General features: G+C 37.4%; 1 protein-coding gene across 1 annotated transcript in view; it reads left to right on the top strand.

Moving 5' to 3' along the window:
• The first annotated feature begins 1957 nt into the window (after nucleotides 1–1957).
• COL28A1 (collagen, type XXVIII, alpha 1) overlaps nucleotides 1958–25902 on the top strand; it is a 181455-nt gene continuing 157510 nt past the window's right edge. Inside the window, exons 1-7 of the mRNA XM_012647465.1 lie at nucleotides 1958–2081; nucleotides 2946–3502; nucleotides 13738–13758; nucleotides 15721–15777; nucleotides 18068–18121; nucleotides 19957–19998; nucleotides 23739–23765. Coding sequence (XP_012502919.1) covers nucleotides 1958–2081; nucleotides 2946–3502; nucleotides 13738–13758; nucleotides 15721–15777; nucleotides 18068–18121; nucleotides 19957–19998; nucleotides 23739–23765 — 882 coding nt within the window. The remainder of the gene's footprint in view (nucleotides 2082–2945; nucleotides 3503–13737; nucleotides 13759–15720; nucleotides 15778–18067; nucleotides 18122–19956; nucleotides 19999–23738; nucleotides 23766–25902) is intronic.

The following is a 25902-nucleotide window of genomic DNA, read 5'->3' as shown; positions in this document are numbered from 1 at the left end:
TTAGGTATGAATTCATGATTATATGGCAAGAAAACTGTATGAGCAGGTGCTTGGTTTGGGAAAAAGATAAGTCTTTATCTAAAGCCAGCATTTCGAAAGGTGAATCATTCTACAAATGAGAAGAAAGTGTTTTCCTTGTCAGGATCCTGTATGGGATTCACCTTCTTTAGGTTCTTGAACAGTTGCTTGATCATGTTGCTTGAAAAATTTTGTTTGTTCTCAATGAAATTCAATAGTTTTATTTCCAGAACTTCTGAGATGTTCTTTATTATATGAACTCAACCAAAAAGAAAAGTTACATGTAACACCAGGAATATGGTGTTATTCCTTTTCCCCTTTGAAAATGGAATAGCAGCTGTGTTCTTCTACATAGACTTATCTTAAAGTCTAATTTTCAGACTTAAAGTTGTATATCCTTCTGTATTCTCCTTGGTTAGCGAGGGGATAACTTGAGGAGGGATGTCTTTGGTGTCCTTCTATTTCCTTAGCATACTTCTTGGTTTGTTTTTAATACCCAGCTGTCTTTACGTTTTCGTATACCTGGTCTGAAGATCAGTTGGCATTTGGCCAATTGCACTTGATGCACTTGCTAGCTGGAATGTTTGGTCCTACTGATCCAAAGTTCTCTTAAACTTCCAGCTGGATGATGCTATTTGAGGAGCAGACTATGGCATGAAGCTATCCATTGGTCCACCCCCAACCCAACAGCTTTGTTTCCCTTTGGGGTTTATCCATCTGGCATGTATGAAAAAAGTCAGTCTCCCATCTCACTCCTCACTGCCTTTGCATATATTTCCACGCTCTATTCAGAGCCTGGAAAAATCATGCTCATGATCTCCCAATTCCCAGTCCTTGAAGGCAAGGTGCCAAAGAAGGAAAATGTGATTCCTTTTCCAGAACTCCTGAAGTCAATAAAGTTTAAGCAGGCAAGCATTTTCAAACCATGCTGAATATTGGTTCAAAATAAGCTTTCTTGTTCCCATTCTCTTGGGCATACTGAGGTAGCAACACATGGGCATGAGTCTTCTCTTTACAGGGAAGTCTGTGTGTTTGAAAGTAATTTGGGGTGTAGATGGGCATACTAACTGCTTGTGACTGAGGATTTTAATACAGAATTAGCTTTTTATATTGTTACTATGCTCAGAAAAATAGTTTTTCAGGGATGTTCAGAAAGGGTGCTTCTTGACTTCAAGTTCTATCTTTGTTCATTAATTCTTCCAGCTAATAATGGAAGAACAGTGTTGCTTTTAAGCAAATCTGTTGTTTTTGCTCTCACACTCCTTTCATTCATTGGATATGAAGCTGCAGTCCAGTTTGGATTCCTGGTGGAGAAAAAGTTTCCAAAGCAGGAGTAGAAAAGAGAAATGGGATTCTATGGAAACAGAAGGGCAATTTAATTTTTGCCTTTACCTCTGAACTCACTGAAGTATGTGTGTAGTGTTCAGACTGAAATGGTCCATGGTGGTTAGCTACAATTCTGCAAAATATTGGATTTGTCAGCAATCAGTTGTAATGAAAATGAATGAAATGACCATGTAGCAATCTGAATTCACCCGAAAGAATCTGCAAATTCCAAAGCAGACTCTGTGATTGAATCACAGTCGCCAAATAGAGTGGGATTGAAATGTTTTTAAATGCTTCTCCTCATTCTGTGCTCCTGATAATATAATTGGAAATTAAGGATCCTTGAATACATTTCTTTGAATATATCAAAATATTAGCTAATAAATGTTTGGTTATGGTGTCATGATTTATTTGGATTAGGAACTTTTAAAATTTCAATGTGAATATTTTTCTAGAAATAGGAATGAAAACCCCTTTCTCTAATCACACGATATTTTCAAATCTGCTGGCTTGAAATTAAAAAAGAGCAAACATTATATCTTATTAAAGTATTTATAACTTATGTTTCTATTAAAGGTGCTACAAGACAGATGATTTTTCACCGTCTACCATAATGTGGAACAGACATTTTGTCTTCTGTCTCCTGCTTTTGCCAGCTTTTATGAGTCAAACAGCATATGGACAAAGAAAGAAAGGACCAAAGCCAAATTTACTTGCAAGGAAATATGACCTCCAGGGTAAAAGAAAAAAGTACCATTTTTGTTTTTAATTATTAGTTTTAGCTTGTTAAAACCCTGAAGTGAATTTTTCTAAATAGCATTTGATGTAAATAGCAAACCACATTTATATGTGATGTTCTATTTTGATAAAATTGTGATATTATAATACACCTTACATACTTATATATAGCACATCTCAGTTTTTAGAGCACTTGTGCATTTATTATGTCATTTGAGCCTCACAGTAACCTGTAAAATAGGCAGGACAGACATTGCCACCCATATTTTAAAGAAATTGAGACCCAGAGAGGTTAAGTGGCACACTAAATATGACAGGAAAATTAACTAGTAAGATGCAGAGCTAGGACTGAAACTCAAGTTCTCTGTGTTTGTTACTCTTGCTACAATGCGTGTAGTTATTTTCACCCTTGATTTCAAGAAAGTTAAAAAAATCAAATTAACAACAACAAAAAACCAAAGTGGATCCTCACCAATACGACATACAATCTGAGAATTAGAATATTATTTGCTTCTAGACAACTTGACAATGTTGCCCAATGTTGTTGGATTTTAAAAACATTACTCACCCTCTTTTTCTCCCACTTTAAATGGGTTTATCATTGAGAAGATGCTCAGAATATATAGTATTGTGTGTATTTGTTTGCTTTTAATTTGCATGATTTTACAAGGGGAAAAGAATTTATAGACTCGGAAAGAGATTTAGTTCTTTACAATTTAGGCCTTATCTCCAAGGTGTCTCTCTCTTACTTACCTCACTCAAAACCAAGCAATACTCAACACACCACCTCAGGGCTTTCCTTATGCAAAGTTGTTTCATGAGCAGGGACAATTATTTTGCTTAACCTATTTGTTCTATTTCAGACTCCGTTTGCTTCATAGATATTGTCTTCATCGTGGACAGCTCTGAAAGTTCTAAAATTGTTCTCTTTGATAAACAGAAAGATTTTGTGGATAGCTTGAGTGACAAGATTTTCCAAATGACTCCGGGTCGGTCTTTGAAATATGACATCAAACTGGCAGCCCTTCAGTTTAGCAGCTCTGTTCAAATCGATCCAACTTTTTCTTCTTGGAAGGACCTTCAGACTTTTAAGCAGAGGACCAAGTCTATGAATTTAATTGGGCAAGGTACCTTCTCTTATTATGCCATCTCCAATGCCACTAGACTACTTAAGAGAGAAGGGCGTAAGGGTGGTGTGAAAGTGGCTTTGCTGATGACTGATGGCATCGACCATCCAAAGAATCCAGATGTTCGAAGTATTTCTGAAGATGCCAGGATTTCAGGAATATCATTTATCACCATTGGACTTTCCGATGTAGTCAATGAAGCCAAACTTCGTTTGATATCTGGGGATTCATCCAGTGAACCCATTCTACTGTTGAGTGATCCGGCCCTTGCAGATAAAATTCACGATCACCTGGTAGGTACCCAATGGATTGGTTATATATTTCTCATAATAATATTGGTATTTGGGTTATAAATTCTATAAGGAAAGATACAGATCAAAAAACAAAAACAAAAAAAAAAAAAAGAAAAATAGAATTCACCTTGGAAATAGAAAGAGGAATCTTTCTGTAGTCTCTTTCTACTTCCTTGATAGTTTACAGTAGACAAACTGGGAAAGTACCAGGCTCATTCCCTGGAATTGCATTCCTATCTTTGTATGGAGCCAATGCTGAGGGTTTTGGAAGGATTACTTTCCAAGCATACACCTTGGGCTCCTGTTTATACATTCTAAGATCATGAACATGCTGACTTATAGTCAATTTGTGCTCAACTTTTGATTTACTGTATTTGTATTAAGTTGATCTTTTCCCATTTCGTATCTGTAGAAATATTTCTGACTTTTTGTCTCACCTATTGTCACATTACAGTACTCAAGAAAAGTTCATAGACTTCCAATTCTTTAAATCGTCTCCTTGTTTCTTAGATGTTAACAAGCTCATCCAATTTAAAATCATCTGCAACCTGCAGTCAACCAACAGTCTCTCCTATCACATCAGTGAGCCCCACTTTGGTCTGATTAGCTTTTCTTTATTGGTTGCTGAGCTGTGTGTGAGGACCTTTCCTTGCTATGTTGGAAAACACAAGGCAAAATAATCAAAATGAAATCCTTCTTCACAGCATTGGTTTGTTTGATAAGTGTTAAAAATGGATTTTCTTTAAAATACTGATTGCTTCGACTTCCTGAGAAGGCAAGGCAAATGTGTCCTTTAGGTACTGAGCATTTCATATGGCTGTTTTCTATAGGTTGCAAAGAAAAGTCAAGCCCTATGTCTAAGATTATTTTGCTCCTTTTGTCCTTTCCTCCAATCCTTTTCCCAATATTACTCTTATCTCTTTACTCTCAGTTGTTTTCAGCATGAGACCTGAGTATCTCTTATCTAAATAATAGCTATCGTGTATCGAGTGCTCTTTATGTATTAGGCATTGCTCTGAGCACTTTGTATATTTTATTTTATTCAATGGTTGACACAATCTTACAATGTAGGTAATACTATTATCCCCAATTTATAGTTGAAAATTTAAGGCCAGCAAAGACTCCAGAATCTGCATGCTTAACCCTATAAAGATATACTGAGAGGGGAAATAGTAACTATTTTTTTAAGTTTCTCTCAATCAGAACTGTGCTGAAACTGGTTAGCAACAACCCTCCTCCCAAGTTACTATTGTTTCTAGCTTTTCTCCTTGGGGATTGAGGATAGATGGGAGAGTCCTGTCTAGACCAGAGATGGAGAGGGCGAGCCCAGCCTCGTGGTGCTTGAGGTGAGTGCTTACTCTGAGCAGCTCTTTTGCATGAAAGGGACACTTGTAGTGGTGCCTGGCTAACACCTAGCCCTGCCTGTGCCATGGTGTAAGGAGTCCTCACCACTGGACTTAAGACAGAAGTTTCTAGCATGTGCAGGAGAGAATCCTGGGGACGTGAGTGGGCTCTTTCTTCTCTGTCTTCACCCTGAGTGTGAGAAGAGCTGATTGTAGAAAGGTGTGGGGCAGGCAGCTCCTTGTTTGGCCAAATGTGTAGGCTCAGGATGTTCGTATGCCCTCCAGACACACCCTTGCTGAGAGCTGAGGCTCTTGATGGTAGACTGGAAGCAGGACTGTTTGTCTGTTTCTGGGGTAACCAGAAAATGACCAACACTGCTCTTCCTTAGCATCCCGTGATTTCAGCTTGTTTGCTTAGCATCCCGTGATTTCAGCTTGTTTGTTCAGATGGAAGCTCAGTGAATAAGCCACTTCTTAGAAGAAGGTGCTGCTTTCCAAACACTTCCGAGATCTTATTAGGCTCTTTAAAAAATGGTATACTAAGTTTCAGTGTTTCAAATTGCCACCATGTAGGAGGCAGAACTTGAATCTTGATGAAATCATTGGAAAATTCCTCATCTAATCCATCTCTATTACATTTTTAGTTGAATTTTTTAAATTTTATTTTGAAATAACTATATAGTTGACTTTTAAATAAGTTAATTAGATATAATTTCAGTGTAAAACTGCATCTACTTAAAGTGCACAGTTTCATGAGCTTTGGCAGATGTATGCACGCATGAAACCATCCTAATTGTATGCAGCAATTAGGATAGAGAGCATTTCTATCACCCCCAAGGGTTTCCTCATGCCTCTTTGTAATATATCCCTCCTTTGCTCCTGAGTTACTTACCTGACTTGTTATTCTAAATTCGTGTACACTTTCTAGAATTTTATATGCACAAACTCATATAGTGTGTACTCTTTTAGTGTCAGGCTTCTTTTACCCAGCATAATTGATTTTGAAATTCATCTGGGTTGTGTTTTTTTTTCTTTTTGTATCAGAAGTTTATCCATGTTTATTGCAGAATAGACTTACTTGAATGCAATAGATATGATTGTGCAGAATGAATAGATTTTGCAAGAGCCAAGACAAATCAAGAAATCATTGCACATTCCTTGACACCTCTAGTAGAAAGTATTATGTAAGAATCCTATGAAAACGTTTTTTTCTGAATTACCCGAGAGAGACCTAAAGATTCCAAATCAAAGAGGATATATAAAATATTTTTATTATTATTTTATTATGATTTATATAACCGTATTGAAAACTAAGAAACAAATTCAACCCAATGTCCTGGATATATTACTCAATCCTCTAGAAGAATGAGAGAAAGAATGTGAAAATTTAAGAAATATTTTTTTCCTCTATCATCTCTGATGTTGAATTTTTAAAAAGCCTTTCTGGAAATAAAGGTTGTGACAAATTTGTCTCTTTTTCTGAACAATCTTTAGAAAAATATAAGTTTAAGGCATCCCTTCCCTCACATACCAAGAAGGGAATAACTTGATAATTTCTGTATCATCTTTAGAATCCTATGCTTTATTTGTTTATTAGTTATGATCAACTTCCTAGTTTTTCAAGACTTCCTTTGTTTAGAGCCTTATTTCTGTTTTCTGTTTCGGATTTTATAGAGGCTATTTTGTTACTATATTAAGCTGCAAATTTTTTTGTCATAGAATTTGTTACCCTTGTCTACCAAGTGCTTTACTATCATCCCATTTTCTGTGACGCTGACAACTTTGTCCATTCCTCACATTTCCTCTGTCCACTTTTTGCAGCCTTCATCTCATACTTGCTCACAAAATTGGCGGTTCCATTTTAACCTTCTCCTTTCACATAGATACCATCATAAAAATCTGAATCCATTAATAAAATCCTGAATGCATCTTCTTTTGCTCTAGTGAGGGCCTTTCCCTATTTATTCTTTTCGTGGAAAGTCAAGCATCCCCCTAGACCGTAATTCAACGTGTCCTGCCTGGCTTTGACCGTGTTCCCCCAGCCGTTCCCCTCCGCCTGCTTCCCTGCCTAAGTGGAAGCCCTCACCACTTCCCAAGGTCTCCAGGTCTGTGCACATGGGCCCTTCTGGCCATTCCCTTTAAATGTCCCTCCTCTCTGCTTCCTTTGTCTTATTGCCCACACTCATCTTTATGATTTTTTTTCCTCGTAAACTTTGACATACAGAACAGCATACCATCAATGAATTGGTCCTTTGCATTCCTCTCTTTAAAATCATCCAGAAAGTCCACCTATTCCAGAAAACCATCTTATTACCAACTCTTTCCCTCTTCCCCCAGGCGAGGACCTCCTTCCTACACTGTTTGTTGTGTGTTGTCCTCTGTCCCCGGGGCTTATAAGCTATAAGTGCCCTTAGGGATGGGGCTTTGTTCTTTGTTTGAAACAGTCTTAGCTATTGTGTAGTTTTGAGTCCATTTTTGTTTCCATAGAAATATAAATTCCAGCAAACACAAAAATCAAATGAGTTCTAAAAATAATTGGTTTTTTTGTGTTGTTATGGTTGTAAGCCTTATGACACATATTTTTAAAGAGCAACGCAGCAAAGAAGAAATTGAGTTTTCAAAGGAAGGGCTGAAAAATACGTGTAGAATTACACACCAGGCACAGTACGAGCTAACTTCATGAATTTAAAAAACTGATTAGGATATTGCTTATTGTAAAAAGGTTGTAAAGTGACAAAAATTTGCATTTTCCTTTATATTTATTAGTACTTGTTTTTAAATATTGAAATTTGACTTGAATTATTAGTTGTTTTATTGCCTCTCTTGAACTCCTTTTGGATTCCTTTTCCCTTTCTCCCTCCCAGAGGAAACCACACTTCTGATGTGGTTTGAAATATTTTAAATATTTTCATAATTCAGATCATATTGTATGTATGCATTTACAACTTGCTTCTTGGCTCAATGTTTTTAGAAATTTATGGTGAAATGTGTAGACCCAATGCATTCACTTGAACTGCTGAATGGTATTTACTTTATTGATCCATTCCACTATTGATGGATATTTTAATTATTTCCAAATTTTCACTATCACAATTGGTGAATGCTGAAATGTACAAGTGCAAGAATTTCTCTAGAGTATGTCTGGAAGGGATTTCAGGATAACAGGTGAAAGCAAGAATTGTCTTGGGCAACCTAGAGATAAGGCATACACATCTTCAGTTTGTAGGCATAGTCAAATGTTCTGCAGAGGGGGTAATGCCATTTTAACTGAGACTGTCAGTGTAGCTCCCATTTCTCCACCTGACCTACTAGCTCTTAAAGATACAAGTATCTCATCTGCCTGCAGCCTGGATATACACTGGCTACTAATTCAAAATCATTTGGTGGGGGAGAGCGATAGGTAAGATGCTAAATTTTGTAGGTAGCATCTGTGGTCGGAGTTTTATAGCTGCTGAGACCATGTGGTCAAACTTTCCCCTTTATAATATATGGGAAAAATTATCTGGATGGGTTATATGACTTGCCTAAGAGCACATATCTATTTAATGGTTGAAACAAGATGAAAACCCAGGATGACAGTTAATTCCTAGCCTAAGTTTTTTCCCATTAAATGATTAGAGCCATTTAAAGCATTTTGCTATCTCTTCCCTTTATATTTTTAGTTTGTATGGAAATGAAGTAAAAATAAAACTAAAGAGATGTGAAGTCCTTCATAAAAGTACATACTCTACATTACATTTAACTTCCTTATTAGATCCTTCATTTTTGATACCTTATAACAAATATTCCAGTGCTTATTCCTTCATCTTCCTAATTTATCATATAAAATTACCCCTTCAGATTCAATCATAAGGCACTAGTTTGACACATAATTTCTACCTTAAGAAAGTATTAATTCTATCTGTAAACATAGGTTCATTTGTTTCCAGTGTTTGACTTCTGACATGGCCTACAGTGCACTTGTCAGATAACACCCCACTCAGCTAAAGCATGGTAGTAAGGCCTAAGTGTTGGACAAAAACAAGATTGTAACATTTCTTCAAAATTATAAATTTAAGATAGTTTTGAAAACTATTCTGGCTAATTCCTTCCTGTGTGGGTAAGTATGAAGTGGCATTGAAGATGGTCAGGGGGCTCAGCCCAGGCGTGTGACCTTGGCCCAATCACATCACTGTGGAACCATGTTTCCTTATTGCAAAGTGAGAGGTTGGGCTGAATGACTTCTCGGACTCCTTAATATTTTCTTTTGTTTTTCATAGTGATCATTTTTTATTATGAAACATTTATTATTTTTGCATTAATTTTTTTCCCCAAGTTAGCAAGTTATAAATGTAGGTCATCTTTTACATAAGTGATGCATTTTGCTATGCACTATTCAAATTTTTTACCAAAATATTATTCCTGACACTTAAAATTTTCTGTATCTCATAAGTTTTGATATGTTGTATTTTCATTTTCAATTATTTTGAAAAATTTTTAAATGTCCTTCTTAATCTCTTCATTGACCCACTGGTCATTCAGGAGCATATTGTTTAATTTCCATGTGTTTATACAATTTTCAATGTTCCTCTTATTATTGATTTCTAGTTTTATTCTATTTTGGTCATAGAAAACACTTGGTATGATTTCAATTTTTTTGAATTTTTTGAGACTTGTTTTGTGGCCTAACATATGGTCTATCCTGGAGAATGATCCATGAGCTCAGGAGAATAACATGAATTCTGAAACTGTTGGATGAAATGTTCTGTAAATATCTATTAGGTTCATTTGGATCATAGTGCAGATTAAGTCCAATGTTTCATTGTTGATTTTCTGATTGGGTCATCTGTCCAACGCTGAAAGTGGAGTGTTGAGGTCTCCAGCAATTATAGTAAGGGGATTGGGATCTATCTTTCTCTTTAGCTCTGATAATTGTGTTATATATCTGGGTGCTGTAGTATTGAGTGCATATATGTTAATATTTAGAATTGTTATATCCTCTTGATGAATTGACACAACTATCATCGTATAATGATCTTCTTTGTCTCTTTTTACAATTTTTGTCTTGAAATCTATTTCACCTGGTAGAAGTATAGCTACTCCTGCTCTTTATTGGTTTTCATTTGCATGGAATATCTTTTTCCATCCCTTTATTTTCAGTTTATGTGTGTCTTTATAGGTGAAGTAGGTTTCTTGCAGACAACATATAGTTGGCTCTTGTTTTTTATCTATTCAGCCACTCCATGACTTTTGACATCCATTCACATTCAATGTTATTATTGCTATGTAAGGACTTACTACTGCTATGTTGTTATTTGATTTCTGGTTGTTTTGTGGTTCTCTCTTTTTTCCTTCCTTCCTGTCTTCCTTTGTAAAAAGTGTTTTTCTCTGCTAGTGTGTTTTAATTTCTTGCTTTTTACTTTTTGTGTATCTGTTGTAGGTTTTTTTGATTTGAGGTTACCATGAGGCTTGCAAAAAGCATTTCATAACCAATTATTGTAAACATATGACAACTCTGCTTACAAACAAAGAAGGAGAAATCTAATAGAAATTCTACCCTTTAGCTCCATTCCTCTCCCCCGACCTTTTTAACTTTTTATTGTTTCCATCCATATCTTTTTAGACTATCTCTCTCTCAAGAAGTTGTTATTTTTGATAGGTTTATCTTTTAGTCTTTCTACTCAAAATATAAGTGGTTTATACACTGCAATTACAGCAATAGAGTATTCTGTATTTGTGTCCTTACTGTTACCAGTGAGTTGTATACCTTCAGAAGATTTCTTATTGTTCAATAATGCCCTTTTCTTTCAGACTGAAGAACTCCTTTTAGGATTTCCTGTAAGACAGGTCTTGTTTTGATGAAATCCCTCAGCTTTTGTTTGTCTGGGAAGGTCTTTATTTCTCCTTCATGTGTGAAGGATATTTTTGCAGCATATAATATTCTAGAGTTAAGGTTTTTTTCCTTCAGCACTTTGAGTATGTCATGCTACTCTCTTCTGGCCTGTAAGGTTTCCACTGAGAAATCTGCTGCCAGAAGTATTGGAGCTCCTTTATATGTTATTATTTTTTCTTTTTTCTTGCTTTCTTTAGGACCTTTTCTTTATCTGTGACCTTTGGGAGTGTGATTATTAACTACCTTGAGTACCTTGTCTGGGTTAAATCTACTTGGTGTTCTATGACCCTCTTGTACCTGAATATTGATATGTTTCTCTAGGTTTGGAAAGTTCTGTGTTATTATTTCTTTGAATAAACTTTCTTTCCCAATCTCCCTCTCTACCTCCTCTTTAAAGTCAATAACTCTTAGATTTGTTCTTCCGAGGCTATTTTCTAGATCTTGTAGGAATGCCTCACTCTTATTTATTCTTTTTCTTTTTTCTCTTCTATGTATTTTCAAATAGCCTATCTTCAGTCTCACTAATTCTTTCTTCTGTTTGGTCAATTCTGGTGTGGAGAGACTGTAATGCATTTCTCAGTTTGTCAATTAAATTCTTAAGCTCTAGAATTTCTGCTTGATTTCTTTTTATCATTAATATTTCAATCTCTTTATTAAATTTCTCTGACAGGCTTTGGAATTCCTTCTCTGCATTGTCTTGAAGTTCATTGAGCTTCTTCTTGAATTCTTTGTCTGAAAGGTCACCTATCTCCATCACTCCAGGATTGGTCACTGATACCTTATTTAGTTCATTTGGTGAGGTCATGTCTTCCTGGGTGTTCTTGATGCCTGTGGATGTTCATCAATGTCCGGGCATTGGGGAGTTAGGTATTTAGTTTAATTTTCACAGTATGGGCTTATTTTAACCTATTCTTCTTGAGAAGTCTTTCCAGATACTCAAAGGGAATTGAGTGTTGTGGGCTAAGTCTTTGGTTACTGCAGCCTTATCAGCCCCAAACCCAATAATGCTGTGATTCTTGCAGACTCCTGATGTTACTGCCTTGGTGAGCTTGAGTAAGACACAAGAGAATTCCTTGGATTACCAGGCAAAGTCTCTCACTCTCTTCCCTCACTCTCTGTGGTGGGCTGCTGGAATTGAGGGAGGAGTGACATGGCATTCCCTTGTGGCCACCAGCACCAGGTCATACCTGAAGCCAGCCCAGTCTCACCCAAGAGCAGTGGTGACTGTTGCCTGGCTACCTCTGGTGATTATTCAAAGCCCAAGGGCTCTTTAGTCAGCAGGTGGTGAATCCTTCCAGGACTGGGTCCTTCCTTCAAGGTAGCATGTTTCCTTCTGGGCTGGGGTGGGTCCAAAAATGTCATCTAGGAACTAAGGCTGAGCTCAGAGACCTCAGGAGTCTGCTTGGCACTTTATTTTACTGTGGCTGGGTGGGTACCCAAGTTGTAAAACAAAGTCCTCTGAGCTCTTCCCTTTCCTTTCCTCAAGTGGAAGAAGACTTTCCCTGAGCCAAGCTTCCTGTAGTTGGGGGAGGGGTGACACAGGCACTGGCTTGGCCACACTGCTGGTTTCTCACTGGGTTGTGTGCACCCCAAGTCCACTGGCTTTGAGGCAACACAGCTACAGGAATTGCCCGAGGACTGCAGCCCTGTGTCCCAACTACCTTATGAATTTTGTCCAGGCCTCAGGCTGCTTTTTGTCAGCCAATGATGGGGCTAGTGGGAACTTAGGCTTTGGGGCAAAGGATTTGCCTCTGGCCAGGCTGGTCAATATGCTTCCTCCATGGGCACTGGCATAATTCTGCCCTGTGCTGTGCCCCCCTGTGCCAGGGTAAGTTTTAATTCAAAGCCCCACAATCACTTCACTCTTTCTCCCCTGGATACACAGATTCTCTCTCCACTTGGTGTACTGGGGCAGACACTGCTGGGAGGATGGGGCAAGAGTGGCATAGTGGGCCAGAAGGAAACATGGCCTTCTGAATTCTTGAGTGAGGCCTTTTGACTGAATCCAAATTTTACAGAACAAATCTGTTCTGTGAAGTTTGGATTCATTCAAGGGGCCACACTTGGGGATCTGGAGGGCCACATGTGGCCTTGAGGCTGCAGGTTCCCCACCCTTGTAAGGCAATGCAAGACTGTCCTTTCTGCCCCCTTCAGTACCTCTTTACTTGATATAATGTTAAAACCAGGTAGTATGATTGCTCACCTGATTTTTGGTTCTTCTGAAGGTGCTTGCTTGTATGGATAGATGTTGAAATAGGTGTTCGTGTGGAGGGATGATTTCTGGATGTTTCTATTTGGCCATCTTACTCCACCTCCCCTCCCCCATACTGTTAAAATGTAAAAGCTGAATATTTTTTTCTTATGCTGAACTTTTATAAAGTATCATATGTGAGGATTTTCAAACATCAAATATAAGACCGTTTCTCCTAGTGATGATAGTAGTGGAAATCTTTGTCTTCTCATAATTCAGATCATTTCAGAAAATGTCATTGGACTTTCTAATTTTCTCTTTTTGAGTTTTAATGTGATTATGTAAGGTCCATTAATATTTCATGAAGTTATGACTCTAAAATTAATGTTTTAATGCTGAAAAATAAATGCATGTAAATATACATAGGGATGGAAAAAATAGAAAAAAATACACAATTTTGTATTCTGCCTCCGTTTTTGTAAGTAAAAGTGAGAATTTTCTAATTATGACTGATTAAGCTTCTAGCCAAATTATAGAGATTTCTAGAGCTGATAAAGGAAACAAAAGATAAAACATAGGATGCAACAAGATAAAGTTCTTAGAAAATATAGATTAATTTTTAATGTTAGTCACGTCATCTATTATCATATGGCTTAGAGTGCTCCTTCGGTGGTTGGCTGGTAGACTTTATTGCTTTTACAAGGTTAAAAAGGCTGAATTGCTATTCTTCTTGGAAATTGCATATCCCGTAGGGAATAATTAAGACTAATAAGTAGCTGGAAGCAGAACCATGAATCGAGTTAATGCTTCATTCTTTTTTCCCTTCTAGGATACCTTATTTGAAAAGAAGGTAAGCACCATATGCTTTGATTACTATGAATTACTATAAAAACTTGCATTATCAAATCGGCATTATAATTAACATTAGAAGATTAGGCATGACTAAATAAAAATGCTTAATTCCTTTTAAAATGAGCCACTCTATTTTGAGGCAGCTATCTGATTTCTTTTGTGCTACCATATCCGCTGTGGGTTGGAAAATTTAAAAAAGTAGGAAATATTTAATGTGATTCTAGAGAGTGATTTTAGAAATCAGTGGCTTTTGCTTAGTTTTTGCTTACTTTGATACGGCTTCCTTTATTCTAAGCACAACTCTGATGCTAGCCACTCGTGTGGGTCTTCAACTTTGGGGGGTGTTCCTGGTGTTGGCTAGGGTTAGATAAGTGTTCCTAGCTAAGAGACAGAGCTCAGAGCGTCCCCTGTTGCCTGCTGATTGACTGTAAACTCATCTTTTTCCTATTGTGAAGGAATGGGAGCCTGATGGTGGCAATCAGACCACATGGCAAAAAACGCTGGCCGACATTGGTTGGATAGGACTCAGCAATAGATGACCATGAGCTTGCTGAGGAGTCTTGTACTGGATGTGCATTTCTTAAAGCAAAGAGTTTGGAGCATCTGGACTTTGTTCAATGAGCTGCTTATTTGACATCAGGAAATATACAAGTATTGTTGCATAAAGTAATAGGAACTAGCCAGGCATGGTGTCTCGCACCTGTAATCCTAGCATTTAGGGAGGCTGAGGCAGGAGGATTGCTTGAGGCCAGGAGTTCAAGACCAGTTTGAGCAAGAGTAAGACTCCGTTTCTGCAAAAGATAGAAAAATTAGCCAGGAATGGTGGTGCATACCTGTAGTCCCAGCTAGTAGGGAGGCTGAGGAAGGAGGATTGATTGAGCCCAGGAGTTTGAGGTTGCAGTGAGCTATGATGATGCCACTGCACTCTAGCCTGGGCAACAGAGTGACACTCTGTCTCAAAAAAAAAAAAAAAAAAAGAAAGAAAGAAAAAAAGGAAAAAAAAGAAGCAAAGAAGCTAACCCAATAACCTAATCTTGTAGAGCACCATATTTTATTGAATTATACATGGTCAGATACACCATTATTTTATGTACCACTAAGAAAGGAAAAAACCTTGCCAATTAAATTATGACACAGTATCTTCTTATCAATTACAATTTTTATTTTTATAAGTATGGAGAGAATTCTTTTAGGTATTTTAGATATAGATTTTTAAATCCTGTATCACTTTTGTTTATCCGTAGAAGGAAATACATAACCAAAATACATTGGTTATTTCTAAAACTTCTTCACATCTGAATCTCAATCTTCTGAATCACTTTTTGTCTGAGTTGTTGATGTCCTTGTTTTTCCACATAATACTGGCCTCTATGCCAGCAAATGCATTGGTGATGCAGCATTTCTCAAGAGTGTTCTGAAATTTTCTTCCATTTCATTCTGTGAGTTTTGAAGTGCATGTGTAGAAAACAGCTACTTCCTCATAATTGAACGTGGTTGACAGCTGTTATAAGACTCATTCTGATTTCAGAGATGCTAACATGAGGAAAAAATGTGCATCTTATAATTGATAAAATATGGTATAATTCAAATGTTTTTCTTTGCCTAGTAAAGGAATTTTTAATGTTTGTATATTATTGACCTTTGATGTGTTATATAGGAGAAGCAGCAAAAGTCCACTGAAAATGTTTTTTTCTCCTTTTAACTGACATCTATACATTATATAGATATTTTTGATGGGATGTCTGTTTTATTCAACCAGAGCAAAATTTAATACCACTTTATTAGCTGGCTTTAACTAGGTCCAAGTTTGCCTAGAATAATTTAATAGAGAGAGCAAAATCTCCCTAAACTTGGAAGGTAAAATTTCTTCAAGGGAGTGTTCCAGCTGGTCATGTACTGAATAAAATTTGACATGCTGTGTTTCACTATGTGATAATATTGTATTTCATCATTGATTCAGTGTGAACGCAAGATCTGTGAATGTGAGAAGGGGGATCCAGGCGACCCAGGGCCTCCTGTGAGTATATTTCTGCTTTGAACTTAGGGCTGAGTCAGGAAGTTCTAGGAATGATAGCTCTACTCACTCTTGAAAGCACTGGAGCTATTTTGGGCTGTCAAAAAGCAATTGTTTGGAAATAGCAGCAAAAATGGAAGTGCTATGTCTTTCTTTTATTTCTAAAGGACATGTTCTATCCTTAGAAATGAGCCTGGGATTTTACTGACCTGAACTGAGGGCAGACTTGTTTTAAAATGATCAAGTTGTTTCCATAAAGGACATTTCAGCATCACTCCTTATTTAGTAACTGGGGCTGGACTTTCTCAATAATGAAGTGAAAATACAGAAAAAGAGAATACAAATCATCAATGCTTTAGGCAAAGCTTTATGCCATTAGAAGCAAATGACACGAACCTCTCTGGAAGTTAAATATTGTCTTCACATGAATCCAGCAGTACAGCAGCAACAGCGTGTGGCCTCATGGAAAGGAAGTTGGTTGGGATGCTTTAGGGCAGTGGTCCCCAAGTTTTTTGACACCAGAGGCCAGTTTCATGGAAGATTATTTTTCCATGAACTGGGGGCAGGGAGGATGGTTTCAGGATGGTTCAAGCGCATTACATTTATTGTGCAGTCAAACCTCTCTGCTAATGGTAATCTGTATTTGCAGCTGCTCCCCAGCACTAGCATTGCTGCTTCAACTCCACCTCGGATCATCAGGTGTTAAATTCTCATAAGGAGCGCACAACCTAGATCCTTTGCATGTGCAATTTACAGTAGGGTTTGCGCTCCGATGAGACTCTAATGCTGCCACTGATCTGACAGGGGGCAGAACTTATGTGGTGATGCGAGCCATGGGGAGTGTCTGTGAATACAGATGAAGCTTCACTCGCTCACCTGATGCTCACCTCTGCTGTGTGGTCTGATTCCTAACAGGCCATGGGCCAGTACTGGTCAGCAGCCCAAGTGGTTGGGGACCAGACCGCAGCTTTAGGGGATTAGGGTGAATTCTGTGAAACAGAAGTAACCACTTGGTAACCAAAAATAAATAGCAGGATTTACTATGATGATTCCATATTTGATAAGATAATCCAAGATGGAGTACTTCCTTTATATTCTGGCCTAATATCTGGTAGGTGCCATGTCTATATCGGGAAAGCATTTGAAATGACATCAAGATTACTGGAGATGCTAACACATCTCATCAGAAAGCATCCATGCTACTCATTCAATATTCCATTTATTTGTGATTCTAAATCTTATCCTTAAAGTATAGAATCCCAATAAAGATGTTTCACAAAATGCATGAATTGAATTTTTCAACTAATTCTTGTATTTAGGGGTGGGGAGGGGAAAGCATACTGTGAATGTATTAGAAAGTAAAAAATTTTACCTTGAGACTGGGGTCCAAAGCCTACACTTTTCAAATCACTCTACCCATTAGGGCATTAAAGAATAGGAATGTTTATTTGTCCTTTTGTTTTGCTTTGTTTTTTTCCTCTAAAATACAACTGGTAGAAGCTGACTTTGGCTAAAGCAAAGGCTTACCCTTCTCTTCCTACTAAGTTTTAGTTTATATTTCATACACCAAGAGATTGCCAGGGGAAGGGGTATTCAATTATGTTTTAAAACGAACAGTAAGAAAGCTTACAATTGCTAAGATAGCCTGACAATTTTAGTCACTCAATATTGTCGTGTTTTAACCAGGATAAACCACAGAACTCTGTTATTTAACATTTATTGAGAACCTCCAAAGCCAGTTCTCAGAAAGGCAAACATTTTGGGGCCTTGGGAATAGGAAAACAAAATGCTTTTCTGGAACAATTTGGAAAGCTGCCTTCTCCCATCTTTTGAGATCGTCCCCTGTATATCAGAACCCCTTTGGCCAAAGGCAAGGAAGCTGGCCTGGTTCTTTTAAAGGTGACCAAGGAAGGGGAATTGTAGAAGTGGTCCACAGTGAAGAGAGGACAGGAACAACTCCCATCCTCCTGCCTGTTGCAGTCATTCTTTTAAATCTTTGTATGAGTTTAATTTTGTTTGCAAAGCTGCTGAGAAGCAATTGTTTGGGGAAGAAGTAATTGACAGGAAGAGAGAGACATTACCCTCTTTTGAGCAAATCCAGAGAATCTGCCAATTCAAGACTGCTGTTTTCATGGTGTGGGAAAGGGAAGAAAAGAGTTGAGTCTCTGCTTGGCAGGTGAAGGTTTTGCCATATTCTGTCATTGTATGGGATGAAGCTGATCAGAAACTATTATAAAGTATAGAAAACTAATAGAACACTTGCTTAAAATAATCCTTTTTCCTTTGCCTTCAGGGTACACATGGAAACCCAGGTATTAAAGGTGAGCGAGGACAAAAAGGAAACCCGGTAAATGAATAAACAGCTTTTCTTTAAATCAATTTATCTCCTTCTAGATTTATTTAAAGAACAAAAATTAAAAAAATAAAGAGTATTGTAGTATATGGCAAAAATCTGACAATTCTGATGAATGATATAGGATGTTCACTTCCTACATTATCTGTCTTGTTTGTGTTAGTTTGCTTTCCCAAATTCTGAGGAACATATGAACATTTTAGTAAGTTTAGGAAACCTAGGGACATTGAATAAGTATAATGGACACTGGTATTTAAATAATAGTGGCCCAAATTAATCAGGACAATGTTTCATGAACTACTAATGTGTGTTCCACATCAGATTGACATTGGCACTTGTGTTTTTTGTGGATCTATGTTATGGATAACTGACCTGCAATAATAACAGAAAAACTCCCAGAACATCTTTAGGCATTTCCCCAATTCTTTTCTTTGTGCACCTACCTAAAAAAATCCTAGATTTTTAAAGAAATAACTTATCTATTCAGATCATTGTTGGTATTTTGGTGTTCCAAATTCAAGAACAACTGAATGAATCACAAGGAGAGAGATTAGCAGATAAGCTATGTGAAAATTTAAGGTAAAATTCTGTATAATGAAAAATAATAATTAAAATAAAGAAGACATATCAGAAAATATTTGCATCAAGTACAGTGGGCATTGGGTTAATTTCTATAGTGCATTGAGTTAATTTCTATGGTATGTAAAAACCTTATCAAACTGTTGAGAAAATATCAAGCCTCTAACAATAAAATGGGCAAATGACACAAATGATTTTCAAGAGATGAAATCAAATTGGTAAAGAAAGAAATAGAAAAACATTTAATTTCATTAGGTAATGAAAGAAATTTAAATTGAAACAATGTGGTACCCTTTAACACAAATTATTTACATTTTAAAAACTTTTGAATCCAGAGGATTTTTTTTTGGAAGCAGTTTTCTAGTTCACATAGTTGTTTTGTGTGTGTTTCAAACTTTAAAAAACATTTCTTAAAGCAATTATGCAGCAATACTAAAATAATAGTAACTAGTGACAGCAATGTGGTGAAACTGGTTTGCTCTTCATTGTAAAGGTAACTTGACAGACATTTTGGAAAGCAATTAGGTAATACATAGGAGGCATTCAAATACTTAAAAATTTAACACAATAACTCTATTCCTGAGAATATTTTTTGAGAGGTAATGAAAAATATAATAAATTATATACATAAAAGTATTTCGGCGGTTGCCTGCTTGTCAGGGAAAGGAAATGTATGGCATCCTTGGCCAGCTTTACAACACACACACACACACACACACACATGCACACACCCCTATACTCACTCATCTTATATGGGTCCAAACTGATGCCATCGTGTCTTCTTTTTGTTGTGTTAAATACCTAAGTGTATGTTCACGTTTCATCTATTTGGTTTCTGATTTTGTGCTACATAATATATTTTCCTAAGTCTGGCTAAAAGCAAGCAATTATTCTTGAGGACATTTTGGAAAATATTCCAAAGCCCCATGGAGAAAAGCCAGAGTGACCAGCTCGCAGTGGGAACAATGCCGTCCTTGAGAATGACGGTGGGCTGTTGCGCTGGGATGCGGTGTAAGCTGTGAAAGCGTACCTGGATTCTGCATCCTACGCATCTGGCTTCACTCCAAAGGGCAAAGTTTATCTGAGCTATTTTCTTTCCTACATTGCATGGTGAAAATGTCAATGGTAAAGACTAAAGGTTTTTCCTAATTGAGTTAACCTATTAATGTAGGACTTCTGAATAATGCATTTTATTGAGCTGTCACTCTGCAGGGCTGTGGAATTTTGACTGAATTTTTTGTTTGTCACAGGGTGATGCTCAAAAAGGAGAAACTGGAGAAAGAGGTCCAGGGGTATGTACACAACTGGAATGCCTTCCTAAGAAAGTGATCCCGGGATGCTATAGTTCTGTGATTGACCGTTTTGACCCCTGTAGTGCAAGAGCAAAAGTGATTTCTGTCTACCTGTGCTCTTGATGGCTCAGGCAAGCAGCAGATAGATACGATCTTAGAAGTGGAAACGTGGGGAGAAAATGCTTTGCTCAACAGGAGTGAAAATGAGACCAGGACTGTTCAACCATATGACATTCCGTAATGCTTAATTCGACATTTGTGAAAGGCTCAAATGAGAAAAGTGTTTTGCTTTATTTCTTATGTCTTTTCATAATAAAGAATAAGAATTTCAGGAGTGTAAGAATTATATAGTCTAAACTATGCTTTTGTCAATATAATTGTGTAGACGAAATAAAAGTTATCATTCTAGGTGATTTCTTATCCCCCAAATTAGAAGATAGCAGATGTTGCCTGAGAATAATTACAGTACATACTTTTTTTTTTTGCATTTTTCTGGGCATCGCATTAAGTGTAGCAAATAGCAGAGACATGTATAGTGAATAAAAAGGAGGCTGTGCTAGTGTTATCCCTCTCTGCTTGTCCCCTTGGATGCAAGCCTTGGACTCAGACCCAGAGATTTTAAAAACTGTTCTCCTGGTGTTTTTAGTCCACTTGATGAAAAAATATGATAGAAAAATTGATAATGTCAATAGAAATTCATTCAGAAATTTGTGTTACTCATTTAGGAAACATTTCTTAGATATCTTTCACATATAAAGTATACTCTTATGTGAAAATAAAACTAAGACAAAACACTTATATTTTTAAAAAGTTTGTTATCTTATAGGAAAGGAAAGATATTCAAAATAGGTGTAACATAAAGCAGAATGTCAAACTATTATAAAAATGGCATGAACAAAGTATTGTAGGCATTCAGAGAAGATTGGAGCCATCGGGGTAGGTTTTGTGGGATGAATCCTGAAGAAGATGGAGGATTGTGACAGGCAAGGATGGAGCAGGAAGGTGGAAAGGGATAAGCGTTCCAGGTGCAGAGAATGCCAAGAGCAGCAACCCGAGAGAAGGCAGTGGGTTGGGCAATGGTGAGATGGGGTGTCTAAAGGGCACAGACACAGCTCGAAGGGAGGGTTAGGGTCAGAGTGAATGCTCAATGCTGGCTGCAAAGTCTGGGTTTTGCTGGGTGATGGAAAGCCCCCAAGTTTTAGATGAGATTTATGACCCAAGAATTGTGTTTTGGGAAGATTAATTTGGCAAGGCTCTAAAAACAAATTTGAGGAGAGAACAAGAAGGAAGGAGCACTTAGAAGAAGGTTTGTTGTTACAGCTGATGTGAGAGGTAGCAGGGAGATTGGCTAGATCAGCTCTGGCCAATATGACAGCCGCTAGCCATATATGGCTCCTGAGCACTTGAAACATGCTAGACTGAATTGAGGTGTGCTGTAGGAGTTAGATACACAATGAATTTTGAAGATGTAGTATAAGAAAAGGATGTATAATATCTCATTGATAATTTTTCATATTGATAAAATATTGAAATAATATTTTGAACCTATTGGGATAAATAAAATATATTATTAAAATTAATTTTAGATGTTTATTTTTTTTAAAATGTGGCTACTAGAATATTTAAAATCACATGTGCAGCTCACCTCTGTGGCTCACACTCTATTGGACAGCATTGGGCTACAGTGGTAACAAAACAGAAAGGAAGAGAACATTGTGAGAATCCATGAATGGGTGGAAATGATAGTGTGTGGCGACTAACTCTAATTCATACAGTCAGCAAATACTGAGCCTTGCTCTGCACTGGGCACTCTTTTAGCTGGAGACACAGGAGTGTCCCCATCTCATGAAGTGTTCTGGGGTGGGGGAGGCAGGGACTAAGTAGGCAAACAGATAAAAAGATGATTTCTACCAGTGAGAAGTGTTATGAAAATATAAAACAAACGAATGAGGGTGTTCTAGGCAGAAGAAGCGGCAAGTATAATACAAAGGCCTTAGGTGGGAACAAGGTTGGCAGGCTCAAGAAACAGGAAGAAAGAATCTGTTAATGAAGAGTGACAGGAGACCAGGCCATAGAGGCAGGCAGGGGCCGGGCCACATAGGGTCCTGTAGGCCAGGGGAGTGGAATTCACCCTAAGTGCGGTGGGGAGTTGTTGGAGAAGGTTAAACAGGTTGGATTAAAGGGATGTAATGGGTAAGAGAAGGAGAGAGAAAACTAAGACGATTATAAAATTTTGATTCTATGTGATTTGAAGTGTAACACTACTGGAAATAGAAACGTCAAAAACAAATTTGGCAGAGACTGATGAGTGCAACTTTGGATATTTTAGATTTGAATATTTTAAAACTGATAATTAAGATTCTCTTAAAGGAAGAAAGAAGAAGAAGAAAATGAGCTGATATAGGAACAAAACAATAAATTGACCAGGGATTTCAGAAAGAAAACCAGGAATAAAGAATATACTCTTAAAAGTAATATTCCTTTATTTTTGTAAAGCCATCTTGGCTCCTTCCAAAATGCAATCTTAAATCTTTTAATATGAAGTAATGACAGAATTTTAAATAGGTTGTGTGTTATAAAGAGTTGGGGGTGCCCCAAGATTCCTGAGATTAGAAATTCAGGCTTTTTTTTTAGCACTACAAATATGAATTGTTTTAAAGAGAATTCCAATTTAACTGTTTACAATATGGTCTTTAATTTTAAGCATGATTCTTAAAATTAGACCATTTATGTGAATAAATATTTCTCAGTTGGGTGGAATTGAAGTGTAACAATGTTTTTGAATAATTGTACCTTTATCTTCTATTCCCGAGTGACCACTCATTTGGAAAGAAGTGTTATTTCCTTCATGAAGTTTCCCTTTGTGTAAAGGTCACATAGAACAAAATTTTGTAGCTTGACTCACATGTAACTGCACTAAAAATTTGATTATTCTACAGGTTCCTCAAGCGCACTTTAAATATGCCTCACAATTCTATTTCCATGCTTGAAAAATAAAGTTGTATGAAAAAGACAAGAAATCCCGTTTGAAAAAGACTCGCTGTTTAGGGCTGGTAATTTCCCAGTCCATTTAGTATTTTATTGTTGTACTTAAAGGGCTTATGGGCAGTGACAATGGGGAAAATGGTGCAAGATTCCTGGAGCCACAGGGAAGACAGCAGAAGCATTGGCCCCTTATTTAGCGTGAGATAAAAGACAGTAACTTAACTTTTTCATTATGGTTGATAAAGGAACCATTCACTTCCTTGATGTTATATATTCTAGACCGAATTTGAAAGGACACAAATATTTACACACATTTTAAAGGCCATTATCTCAACTCATTTTCAAAGCCAATTTCTCTAAGAGTCTCTGTGAAACATTTTCAGCTGTAATAGTTCATAGTTTAAAAGTCAATATGACAATTTTGAAAGGACCATTATAGGTCATCACTTTAACAATGACTTTCAGTGTACACTATCTCCTTCAGCTTTGGGCCAAAGGGTAAGAAATTGGGTTTGAAAAAATACCTGAAACTGAGAATGGAATGTAATATAGGGAAAAATAGGTTCTTTTCTTCTCCTTAGTAAATGCGCATTCCCTAAGTGCAAAGAGAAGTGAAATAGCTTACATTTATATGGTCTTATTTTCCAAGACTGTATAGATGTGTTTTTGTTAAACCTTGTAAGTGAAAAACATCTAATACTCTAACTCTGCCTTATAATATCATATTTTACCTTTTCTTTTCTTTTCTTAATTAGGGAATTCCTGGGTATAAGGGTGACAAGGTAAGTTGGCAACAACGAATAGATAGACCGGAATTTCAGAAAGAAAAACAGAAACATAAGCATGCTTGTATGTTTAATAAAAGTTATTTTCCTTTGTTTTTATAAGTCTGGATTCCCTCATTCCTGTACACACTCTTAATTCTGTTAAAATGAAATAATAATAGAACTTAAGATATAGGTGTATGTTTTTAGGCGTGGAGGGCATCCTAAAATTCCTGAGATTAGACTCCAGCCTCCCTCAGTTTTGCAAACATGAATTCTCGTCAGAGAAAACCCCAATTTAACAGCCATGCAGCACACATATCCAGATTAAAAGTTTCCCTACACAAACACAGAGATGCAGCAATACTGCAAGTAGATGCTTACCTTCCTATGAAAATCTAGACAGCAAACCCTCTCCCAGGAGAAAGAGAGGATTTATTATGTCTTGGGTAAGCAGAAAGAACCACTGACTTCATTGAGTCAGGCATCTGGGCACATCTTGCGTGGGGCGTAAATTTGGCAAATAAGCAAACAAAGGTATGGGGTGGTAGATGATTTTATGTGTATTTGCAAGTTTTAAGTTAGAAAATCAAACTGCTTCAAAGGAAATTAACAAGTTGGACTGGGGCTTAGGAACCTCCAAGAGTGCACAATTGTTCATTGACAGGTCTGTCCCACAGTGCTCTCTAGTATTAGATTTTCAATCTGAAATCAGAACACGTGCCTATCATCCAAACTATCCTACAGGGACTACAACCCTCAGGCCTGCACAAGAGGCCTGAACTTTAGAGGGTCCTGCTTTGGGTCTCCCCTGGCTTCCCCACTCCCCATGGAGCCAGAGTCTGCAGGAGGTCTGTGCTGTCTTCTAGATCATGCGTTGGGTAACCAAGACTCCAGAAGGCCCTGCACAATGGCCTGAGCATGCTTGGAGGGCATACACAAACTTCCTTCCCATGTCCATCTTTTCCCCAGGCCTGAGGGGGTACCAAATAGTAGCTGTTTGTGGGGGAAGGAGAGGTCATTAGGGGGCTTTGTTGTGCTCCTTGGGGCATCTTCATGTGTGGGTGCTGCTCTTGCTCTGGGGGGAGCTGGAGGTGGGAAGTAAAGTAGGGGCCAGGCTGCAGGCTGTAGGCTGTGCGCATGGGGCTGTATCCGGCATGGACTGCTGAGGAAATCCAAAATCCTTTAATTCTTTATTCCTTTTGAAGCTATATTTGTCAAGAAAGGAAGGTGGAACATTATTGGTTTAATTTGTAACTTTCAAATATTTAGACACATGGTATGTGGGCTTCTGCTTGCACTTTGCCCTGGGCCTTGCTAATATTAGGGGTGAACCTATACAAGCCAATAAATATATCCCAATCACTGAAAATGTTAGACCTAAAAGGGGAAGAGTGTAAGAAATCTCATGATTCTGCTCTTAACAGCCTTCAGAATTTGGGCAACTCAATGTCTTGAAATGTCTGTTTTTTCATCTGGATAGAACTAGATTAGTATAGGCCTGTCTAATTTACAGGGTAGTTGGAGAATGAAGTGGTTGCCTGTCTATAAATGTAAGGTGCTATTATGAAGAGGCAAGGGACAAGTATTAATATGGGAAAGCTAAACAATTTTCATGATTGTAAAATTATCCTGTGTTACAGTTGAGGACAATTACGGGTAGCTCCCCTGCCCCATCTTGATTTATACGATGGGCCAGTTATCAACACCAGGAAGTTTTATATATACATTTTTTGAAAAGATTCATTTAAACTTTTGGAGAATTATAGATTCACTGTAGGAGTTCTCACTTGGAAAATACAAGCTGTCAGAACAAAATGATCCTGAACCATCGACATTCAAATCAGAATTTCACCAGGAGCAGCAGCATCAGAAATCAGAAGCTGGGAACAGAGCTAATCTGTTCATAGCTTTCTGATGCACTTGCTCTCTGCAACTCTGTAATTGCGGCCATTCCACAGGGATTAAGGAGCCCCCAGAAAGGAAAATGCCTTTGCAGAGGCAAATAACAAGAGTACAATATTTTCATTGATGGAAATCTGCCCCCAAAACAAATGCTGTTCCTCAGGACCCTATAGCTAAAAAATCTGTCTGGACAAATGGAATGTGAATTCTGGCCAAAAGAATTTTGAGTGTATTTATGGTACTTTTCTGT

Source organism: Propithecus coquereli, unplaced genomic scaffold, assembly GCF_000956105.1.
Source record: "Propithecus coquereli isolate 6110/MARCELLA unplaced genomic scaffold, Pcoq_1.0 Scaffold108, whole genome shotgun sequence".
Taxonomy (NCBI): Eukaryota; Metazoa; Chordata; class Mammalia; order Primates; family Indriidae; genus Propithecus; species Propithecus coquereli.
The sequence above is the reverse complement of the archived record's forward strand: the minus strand, read 5'-3'. Positions and strand labels throughout refer to the sequence as shown.